This window comes from Podarcis liolepis, assembly GCF_965112155.1.
Source record: "Podarcis liolepis genome assembly, chromosome: Z".
NCBI lineage: Eukaryota > Metazoa > Chordata > Lepidosauria > Squamata > Lacertidae > Podarcis > Podarcis liolepis.
In genome coordinates, this window is record NC_139570.1 from 10,911,503 (window position 1) to 10,922,118 (window position 10,616).

Genomic DNA, 10,616 nt, shown 5'->3' on the forward strand with positions numbered 1-10,616 from the left:
CTTGATTACTTATTTTCTTCCAAGATAAGGGGAAGTGACCTAAGCTAAGACTGGCAAGAACAGCTTAATCTATGGTCTTAACCCCTTCATGCGTTAATTAGTCTTAATAATGTTGGTTATATGAGACTGGTTATCCCACACTTATAACACTTTAAAAGCTTCCTAAAAGCTCCAGTTTCTGGTGAATTATGTCTAGTACTTAATACTAATACTAATAAACATTTCCAGCAAGTGAGAGACTAAAGCCATTTCTGCTCTGAGAATTTGTGGGTGTTCCTTCCCAAATGAGTGACAATATTTCATCTGTGTTTCAGTTTCTAAAGTTTAGTTTATTGTTTTTAAATAATGATTGGGGTTGTAGTTCAAAATCAGTGGAAGAAGAAAAAAAGACCACATTGCTTGCAAAAAAAAAAGATTGTTGTTGTTGTTGTAGAAAACTGTTTGTAGGACTTGGCCCTCTAATAATGGCAAATTCATTGTGCTTCCTATCTGCACGTGTCTTTTGCAGCAGTTGAGGTCACTGAAATAAATAAAAAGCCTGGTTTGTTTTTCAGAGAAATCCAGAACAAGCGTTTGAAAATTGATTAAAACTGGAACCCAGATTTCCTGTCACAAGCAGTTAGAGGAGACGGCTGATCTGGAGGCTAAATATCTCACACTCAAAAACATGAAAGATCTCAATCATTGTTTCCAAAACTTCTGAGATGACATTATTGTCGCTTCTAAAACTGGGGGCATCAACATGCATTGATTTCTTTTAGAATGTGCAAGAACTAAGCACCTGCACATGAGATGATCCACTGTGGTTTATTTTATTTTTTTAATCCAAATGCTTTTACCCTGGGTTGTTTTTTAGGGGGGGGATGGGGGTGAAACAGACCGTAAAAGCTCTTCCAATCCAATCCAAAATTAAAATGGTAATTTCCAGAAGACTTCACAGCAGAGGTACTAAAACTCAATGCAGACTAAAGTCCTGGAAAAGCTGGGTGTTCTCTTTTGTTACAGCTAACAAAAAGGCCATTACTGAAGGGGCCAATCAAGTCTCCCAGGGGAAGGGAGTTCTATATCCTGGGAGCCATAACCAAACAGGCCCTGCCTTGCATCCCAGCCAGAAGTGCCTTAAAAACAGGAGTGGCGTGGTGAAATATACTTGGAGTGTGGATTTCATGCTCTTTATTCAGCTCATAGTAGTGAGGAATGGAAGTTCCTCCAAACTGTCTACTTTATATACATTATTTACACAATGTATTGGCTAAGTCCGGGATTCTCCTGTAGGCCAATCAGGTTGTGGATTCACTTTCACCTGGAGCTGGATTGGGTGGCTCCTGCAGACCAATCAGACTGCTGCATCATGGATCCTATTCAACTCAGTACATAACACATGGCTATAGGCCTCCAGGTGTTGAAGCACTACAGCAGGGGTGGGAAACTTGGAGCCCTCCAGATGTGGTCAGATTCCAGCTCACCAACCTGCATGGCCAATGGGCAGGGCTGAGGGAGCAACATCTGGAGCGTTGTAGACTCCCCCATCCCTGCACTACAGCTTCCAGCATCCCTGGCGTTTGGCAAGGCTGGTTGGGGCTGATGATTTCAAGTATTATATCTGGGCCACAAGTTCCCTGTTCCTGACAAAAAGGATGTCACATAGAGGAGGGAGAAAGGTTGTTTTCTGCTGCTCCAGAGAAGCGGACAAGGAGCAATGGATCCAAACTACAAGAAAGAAGATTCCACCTAAACATTAGGAAGAACTTCCTGACAGTAAGAGCTGTTTGACAGTGGAATTTGCTGCCAAGGAGTGTGGTGGAGTCTCCTACTTTGGAGGTCTTTAAGCAGAGGCTTGACAACCATATGTCAGGAGTGCTCTGATGGTGTTTCCTGCTTGGCAGGGGGTTGGACTCGATGGCCCTTGTGGTCTCTTCCAACTCTATGATTCTACGATTCTATGAAAAGGTACAGGGCCTCTGATTACAAACAGTAAGGAGTCATTATGCATGAGTCATTGTTCTTGGCATATCTCCTGATATGCTTGTGAAGAGCTGCAGTATGTAGCCTTCTGTAAAGGCAAGCTATTCTACAGCTTCTCTGAATGAGTAGGGATACAGCCATGATAACATTCTATGCAGAAATGTCACTTGTGTGCTTTCAAATGCCAATTCAGGCTCCACCCTGGTGTTGGTAATCTAACAGGATTATACAAACATCACTCCCTGTCAGGATTTTAACACAGGCTTGCGACAGGCTTTGTTTCAGGCCATGGGAAAAGAGGGAAGGATGAGTCTAAATTATGTTTTAGGGAACAGCACACCATCAATTTCCCATTCCTGACAAGTATACAGCTAGGAGACAGAGGCTGATTTGATAGTGGGAAAGCCAGAGCAATGAATCTTGCAGAGATGCAGTTGGCCTCCTCTTCTGTGGTTGTTCACACGTAATACATTTAATGCTCATTTAAAGCATTTGACTGTACCCAGAGAATCCTGGGACCTGTGGTTTGTTAAGGGTGCTGGGAATTTTACCCCGGGGAGGGGTGTGAATTATAGTTTTTGGGGGAAGCAATGGTGTGTACGCAGCCTATGTTTGACTGTTTAATGGTTAGCGAGTTCACAAACTGGGTTGCTGCATGCCCAAATTTTGTGGCCTAGAAAGCACCAATAATTTTCCTCCCTCCAGTCAAATGCATCTTTTAGCCATGGTCATTCTAAAGGGCTTCACCCCCAATTCCCTCCCACCCCTCCAAAAAATTAACATGCAAAAAGTGCACGTATGATGTGGGCTGATATGCCCTGCTCTATAACGTGAAAACACCACCCAACTCGCATTAATCACTTCCCAGCCTCTTGAACGCCTAACAATATCATTGGCTGCACGCTGTGTGCCAAGAGCTGATCTGCACCAGTGTTCTTTTTTCCTTTCAGTAGGATGGAATGCCTGTACATCAAACCTGCAGCTCTATTGGATGAGCTGCTGTTGCCCAGGCAATGATTGTGACCAAACACTTGTCACAGAAGCCTGAGAGCCCGCTGCTTAATGAGCCCTGGGAACCTGCATCTCGGAGGAAATAAAGCAGCTCCGATCACAAGAGAAAAGCATCTGGAAAGCACTTTCAAGCTGGTAATGGAGTGATCTACTATCCTTTGCGGGATCAGAGGAAGTGCTGACTTTCGTACAACATCCCTTGGTGATTATTTCTCAGAGCAATGAGTACTCACTTTCTCATTCTTAATTATTTGCATTTGTGGCTGAACGCAGTGGAAATGAGAGGACTAAAGGAATGCAAAGGCACAGGCTCGTTCATGATTTCTCATTCCCTCTTTGCAGATTATGATTTGCAGGCATACCCCGAATACTTTTCAAGGCGTACACTGCAAAATGTAATGAAAGAATGTGACAAAGGTGTGTTTGAGCCATAGCTTGGTGGTGGAACCACATGCTCTGCAGCAAAAGGGCCCAGGGTTAAAAAAACAACAACCCCATCTCTAATTGGGGTTGGGAAAGAATCCTGTCTGAAACCCTGGAGAACTGTTGCCGGTCCGTGCTGGCAAGCTAGGTAGGCCAATAGGCTGACTCAGTATAAGGCCCTTTCGGTGTTTTTACAGGGAACCAGGATTAGTTGCAGCTCGCAAGTGAGCATACACTCAGTGGTAAACCAGGTCTGCCCTGTGTAACAGCCCAAAATGTTTTTCTTAAGAATGACGATGGTGTTTTGATCGTTTCTATGATTAGCAGTGGCAGAGTAGGTTATTGCTTGCTGTGTAGGTCAAATTCTGAGCAATGATCCTTATGACCTTGTGTGCTATCCTCATCCTCTCCTTCTAGAGTTGTGGACAATGGAGGAGTTGACCAGTAATGTGGAAGGCAAGGATGCACCTGTGAAAGCTGTAGATGCATCCATGGAAGCTGAAGATCCAGCTCTAGAAGCCATCAGGAAGGCAGCAGAGTCTATTGTGAAAAATGTTATCAGAGATGCAATATACACTATTAGACACCTGCAAAAGACAGAGGCAGGTATTACAATATTAACTTGCTATGCTTTTGATGCCTCCTGGATGGTATAAAAGCCACCCATACCGGAGATTAACTTATTCCCTTCCCTTCAGTTCCAGGAATCAAATATCCAGTACCAAATATTACATGGATGAAGTGCAAGGATTTCACAGTATTTAATGGACTGGCACAGATTGAGGATTATTTAAAAGTAAGTTTAAAATTAACTTTAAAGCCCTATACGGCCTAGGACCCTCGTACCTACGGGACCGCCTCTCCTGGTATGTCCCACAGAGAAACTTACTGTCTTCAAATAAAAACATCTTGAAGGTCCCAGGCCACAGAGAGGTTAGGCTGGCCTCAACCAGAGCCAGGGCTTTTTCGGCAGTGGCTCCGATCTGGTGGAACACTCTGTCACAAGAGACCAGGGCCCTGCGGGACTTGACATCTTTCCGCAGGGCCTGCAAGACAGAGCTGTTCCACCAGGCCTTTGGCCAGGGCACAGCATGACTCCCTCCCTCGGCAATCTTTGCGGAGCTCTGGCCCAATGGTTGCCAGTGGCTTGAATTAATTAATTTTATAATGAATGATTTTAGAATGTTGTTTATGCTTTGTTTTGTACTGTTTTATTGTTGTTAGCCGCCCTGAGCCTGGCTTCGGCTGGGGAGGGCGGGATATAAATAAAAATAATTATTATTATTATTATTATTATTATTATTATTATTATTATTATTATTAAAATTGGATACTTACTGAATGCCTTTAGCCAAGTGACATGACTGTCTGGATGCATGAATATGCTGTGAGAATCAGCTGGAAAGGGCCTGTATGTTTGGTGGCATTGAAGGTAACACACAGTGCAATCCTTTAGATCAGTGGTTCCCTCAAGGGGTCCGCATAACCTACCCAGAGTGTCTGTGGCATCTTTCACATAACAAAAGCTACCATAGAGATTTCAAATTTTTCAAAAGTCCATAGCTTGGCTTTTGAAAAAAACGCAGTACTTAGCTATTTGGGAACCACTGCTATAGATGTGTACGTGGAAATAAGTTTCACTGTGTTCAGTGGGCCTGAGTCCTTGGTGAGTGGGTTTAGGATGGCAGCTTTATTGTACCAAATAATTGATACTATGTTAATAAGAGCAACAATATTTCTTTATCTTTTTTTCTAAATTTTGGTGGGTAGGTGCTGCAAGTATATCAAATATACAGCAATGAATGACTAATAGCATAGGTAAAGGTAAAGGGACCCCTGACCATTAGGTCCAGTCACGGACGACTCTGGGGTTGCAGTACTCATCTCGCTTTATTGGCCAAGGGAGCTGGCATACAGCTTCCGGGTCATGTGGCCAGCATGACTAAGCAGCTTCTGGCAAACCAGAGCAGCGCACGGAAATGCCGTTTACCTTCCCGCCGGAGCGGTACCTATTTATCTACTTGCACTTTGACGTGCTTTCGAACTGCTAGGTTGGCAAGAGCAGGGACCACGCAACGGGAGCTCACCCCGTCGTGGGGATTTGAACCGCTGACCTTCTGATCAGGCAGTGAATCTGGCTGTTATCATTAATTGCAAGTTCTTCCGCACCTCATGTGAAAAAGACCAAAGGAACCTGCAGTCAATGTACATCCTCAACCACACAGTTAAAAATTTATGCTCATTTATAGCCATCGTTTTTCCACCATGGAATTCACGGCAGAGTACATGCACAAACCTCACCCAACCCTGTTTCTTCACTATCTGGCTGCTGTGACAGAAGGTGGAGGAGAGGCCTTTTTCTCCCCCATCCCTTAATGACCACTAGTGCAGGCAATCCATTCATGCCAGGGGCTCTCAGGTAGACCAACACCACATTCTCCTTAGGATCCATCTATGGCAACCCTATCTTTGGGCAGGTAACACTTTTGTCACATCCTTATAAATAGTGGTGCACATTTTTATGTGTATGTAGGTTCACAAATGAATCATCTTTTTATATTAGGTAGCAATTATTGGCTCCTATGGGGAAGCCTCCACAGACTTTAAGCAAGGAGCAAAGAACGGTTTGTGTTTGTAAGACTTTTAAAAAGTTGCTGTTGTTGTTGTTAACTGCCCTTCACTAGAAGGTCAGTTCTATTGCAGCTACCTACGAATGGGCTTCTAGTCTCCACATTTGTTGCAGCATAGATGGGATGGTCAATTGGGCAGACAAGGGACTGTATGGCAACAGTCCATTTTGAAGAGTTTCTTACCCAGGTGGGTCTTAAGTGACATCTGGCCTGCTCAGCCAATCACAAAGGTATTGATTGCCTACCATGACATAGCCAAAAGATTCCCAGAGGCTGTGGGTGATCAGTACTGGGCCATCTTAAAGTGAAAGGCAGCCATGAATGGGGCCTGGATCACACCTGCATCATGCGCCCTCAGATCACGGCCTCGAACCTTCGCCTGCTTCTAATCCTCCTCGCTACAACCTTGTAAAGTTGGGAGAAAGCGAATGGCCCAGTCAGTCAGAGAGTTTTTGCAGCCTGGCAGGGGATTTGAAAGCAGGAGTCCTTATTGTGTGACTCATAACATTGCAATTCTGATAACGCCAAAGGCTTGACTTGTGCTTGACACAGCGGGTTGTACCCACTATGTTCAATTGCTGGCAAACTTGAGCAAATGCTTGTGCATGGGGCCACATCATGGCTTATGTTTATTCCACAGACATGGGAGCTTCATGAGAGCTGGCTACATTGGACAAACTATATCAGCGAAGAGGAACTGGAGTATTCCACAAGATACTTTTACCGGGTCCGCTGGAGTATCCCAACCTGCAGAAAGCCCATCCCACGAGCAACAGCATGTGTCTATTTCGTCATAGAGATTTCCAAAATCAGACCATCAGTAAGTATTTTGACATTGTCTCTGAAGACCTATAAGCCCAGAGGATAATTAAATATTCTTATATAAAATAAAAAAAGCAGGAAGGGGGAGAGAACACCGTCATTAGGATCAAGTTTGAACTTCTGAGATCTATAAACTTGATCATTTGCCAAGTGCTTGATCACACTCCCTTCATGCCCTTTATTTGAAGGCTCACATATTTAGGCAGAACAGTCCCCTGAACTTGAACTTCCTAAGAACTCCAACTAAATAATTGTGCTAGTGGCAGACAGTCTAAAGACTCCTGTCAGCATTATGAGACTTTCCCCCCACTCTTCTGCCCCATCATGTCCCCACATCCCCCACAAATTGGAGGAGAGGAATATCAGAAATACTTGTGCTGACGAAATGATTATGAACCATGACATTGAAACCCACCCTCCTCATTTGATTGTTTATAAACTATTTAAACTGTTGTACATTTATACTATAGTCTAATTATGAAAGCTTTTAAGGCTTTGATGGAATTGTTTTGTCAAATTTGATGGAATTGTTTTGTTAAATTATGTTCTGATTTTGTAACTGATTTTATACTTGTAGAAGCCATTTTGGCATGTAAGCAGTTTCTAACTTTAACAATACTAGTTACAGTAATACTTCCGTTAAGGGACACGGGTGGCGCTGTGAGTTAAACCACAGAGCCTAAGGCTTGCCGATCAGAAGGTTGGCAGTTCGAATCCCCGCGATGGGGTAAGCTCCCATTGCTCAGTCCCTGCTCCTGCCAACCTAGCAGTTAGAAAGCAAGTCAAAGTGCAAGTAGATAAATAGGTACTGCTCTGGCGGGAAGCTAAACGGCATTTCCGTGTGCTGCTCTGGTTCGCCAGAAGCGGCTTAGTCATGCTAGCCATGCTGTATGCCGGCTCCCTCGGCCAATAAAGCGAGATGAGAGCCGCAACCCCAGAATCGGTCACGACTGGACCTAATGGTCAGGGGTCCCTTTATCTTTACCTTTAATTCTTATGTTGCAAATAATCAGTAACAAGTTTTGGACAGTTTCCTCTGTAATGGTACAAACAGGAAAGGATCTTCCTATATACTTCTGTCTCTAGGTATGATTTACCTTGTCATCCACCCAGAAAATGGCAGAGGCGGGGAATGTGACCCCACATGTCTCTAATGTGAATTGGTTTATGTATAGAACTTACACTACTTCAAGGGGGTCTGCAGAAGCAGTGAAAACAATACAGTACAGTAAACCAGACAGCAGCAAAATGCCAGGGATAAAATCAGCAGAACAAGGCAAGAGAACCTCAGCTAAAAACCAGTAGAGCAGCTATGGGGAACTTTTGGCCCTCCATTTGTTGCTGAATTACAACCCCCCCATGAACCCCAGCAAGCACAGCCCATAATGGTCAAGGATGATGAGGTCAGCAACATCTGGAGAGTCAAAGGTTCCTTAAACCTAGAAGCACTTCCTTTTGCCTGTCCTGCATCTCTCTATCAGCTTCATCAGATGTCCTGGCTTCTTATTTTGTAAGAACAGGAAAACTGTTGCTGATCCACCCAACTCATAATTTTACACACTTTGACCAAGTCTTCCTCTCCTTTTTTCCAAGTTAAAAGTCTAACTACTGCTGCCTTTTTAGGATACTGTTATTTTATTATTATCATTATTACATTTTAATCTGCATATGCAGCACACCATCCTGGAATTTATTTTGATGAATGTTTAAAAATAACTGAAATACAATTTTGTAACCTTTCCCAGTTGGAAAGGTTGAGCCGCAGAGTACTGCATAGTACCAAGACCCTAGAGGCGCGCCCATCAGACCCCAACATTACAGTCAGGCTTCTCTTGCTTGCAAATTTCCTATTGCTATTACATTTTGAGTTTACTAGTGTCCATGAGGACCAGAATGCCCTTGTAGGGAAGAGTGATTTTAAAAAGCAAAATGGAAGCCCAACATTCTCAGAGTGTGTTTTTTCCTCTCTCCCTCATTTAATGCAGACATTACCTGTTGAAGTATTCTTTGTGGTGGAGACGAATAAGCTAATTCACAGGTATTTTCTATTTTAAAAATAATCCATGAAATAATGGTGGTATGATAAATTCTGCTGAATGTTTTGTTATGGGAAAAGATCTGCTCATCTTGCAAGCCCATCTAGGAGTGAATTGTACCTGCCTTTCTCTGTGTCTCTTTGATTTGCAACTAGGACAGCTGGCTTAGAAGAGGCCAGGCCTGCTCTTGTGCAGAAATCAGCTGCAAAAAAATGTACCATAATCTGCTACAGTTTGCAGGACACTTGGCTGTTTTTTGTTTTTTTCAACTACATTCACTGAAGATTCATCTCTTGGCCTGCAATCCTATACCTACCTACCTACCAGGAATGTCTAGGATTCTGCTGCTTAGTGCTAAAGGATTGTTTATTCAATATGTGCCCTGAGTTTAAGAGGCTTCCCCAAAATTTGATCACATGCTCATTACTGGATACCATGCCTATGACTGACTGAGATTTGTTTTACATTAGGGACCTAAGAGGGTTGCATCCAATGTAGTGTTAAGTAACCCATTCTGGTAGTGCAGGAATTTACACTTGTGTAAAGTGCGCGCCTTTGTTATACCCCTGTGTGACTCGAAGATCTGTCCTGGGTTTCCCCCAGCTCTCAGGAGTTGATTATGAGTGTGCAGAGAGGGGGCAAAATTCAATTGTGCAAGTGTAAATCCTTCTGCTAATGTAGGGTTGCCATATTTCAAAAAGTAAAAATCCGGGACACCCAGAAAGTTGTTGAGCTTTGACAAAGAACGCCCCCCCCCCATCACGATTTTTCGATTGACTTGCCTAAGATCCAGGATAAAGTACTGCCTTTCAGAAATTGCCCCCAGACATCAGCTTTGAAATTCTGGACTTATGGCAGCCCTAGCTAATGGAACAAGTTCACTGGATACCATCCCTTGACACAAATTTTGTTTTAGTTTTTCTGTGTGCAAGAGCACTCAGATTTTGGTTGCAGAAATTTAAGTTTTTTCCTGTGGGTTTTTTTTAAAGTCACCATAAATGGGTTAAAAGGCACAAATCGGTGCATTAGAAGTACAGATGTGTGCAGGAACAAGCTAAAGATGGCACAGACATCAGGACAGAAGTGTTAGCACATAGTGCATTTAAGCAATGTCAAAACAAGCCATTTTTAAAAATCAGGATCCACCCTATTCCTGTGACCATAATGTTTTTTATTTTAAACTGTTGTAACCCGAACTTAAGACCTGCAGATAGTATATGATTATGATGAATATTGTAAGGGAATTAATTTTTCAAACAAACAAACAAACAAACAAACAAACAAACAATAGTTCCCAACTCAGATGTGTTAAGTAACCCAACTCTTGTGTTATATTTCTTCTGCTGTCTCTCTCTATAGGCCAGGAGAGTCTCGATTCAAAGAAAAATGGCTCAAAGATGTGATTGAAAGCAAAATAATCATGATGGAGACCATCAATTTTTAGTTCCTCTAGAACTGTTACAAACTAAAAACTCTCTTTTAGGTTTTCTGCTAGTTTTTATAAATAAAAGTTGTGCATATCTGTAGTCAGCTTCTCATTTTTGGTCTTTCTGTGTTGTGTTAGAAGGCTTAATTCCTGGAGAGTAAATGTTATTTGATAAAACCCGCAAAGCATCAGTGCCCTTAATCTTGCAGTAGACATGGCAGAGATCTCTACTTACTGCAACCTTCCAAGTCTATGTAGGCCAAGGGTAGCAAATGTGGTGCTCTCCTCCCTACATAATTCATG

The 10,616-nt window shown here is 42.9% G+C and overlaps 1 protein-coding gene across 2 annotated transcripts; it reads left to right on the plus strand.

Moving 5' to 3' along the window:
• Positions 1–2,966: 2,966 nt before the first annotated feature.
• AKAP14 (A-kinase anchoring protein 14) lies at positions 2,967–10,413 on the plus strand. 2 transcript variants are annotated; one of them, XM_083486627.1, is made up of 6 exons: positions 2,967–3,178; positions 3,817–4,005; positions 4,098–4,195; positions 6,670–6,849; positions 8,837–8,889; positions 10,247–10,413. In XM_083486627.1, the coding sequence occupies exons 2-6, from the start codon at positions 3,828–3,830 to the stop codon at positions 10,329–10,331; spliced, it is 594 nt and encodes a 197-aa protein (XP_083342753.1). In that variant the 5' UTR covers positions 2,967–3,178; positions 3,817–3,827; the 3' UTR covers positions 10,332–10,413. The 2 variants fall into 2 exon arrangements, with proteins under 2 accessions (XP_083342753.1, XP_083342754.1); XM_083486628.1 differs by having other exon boundaries at positions 2,967–3,111.
• Positions 10,414–10,616: the final 203 nt, after the last annotated feature.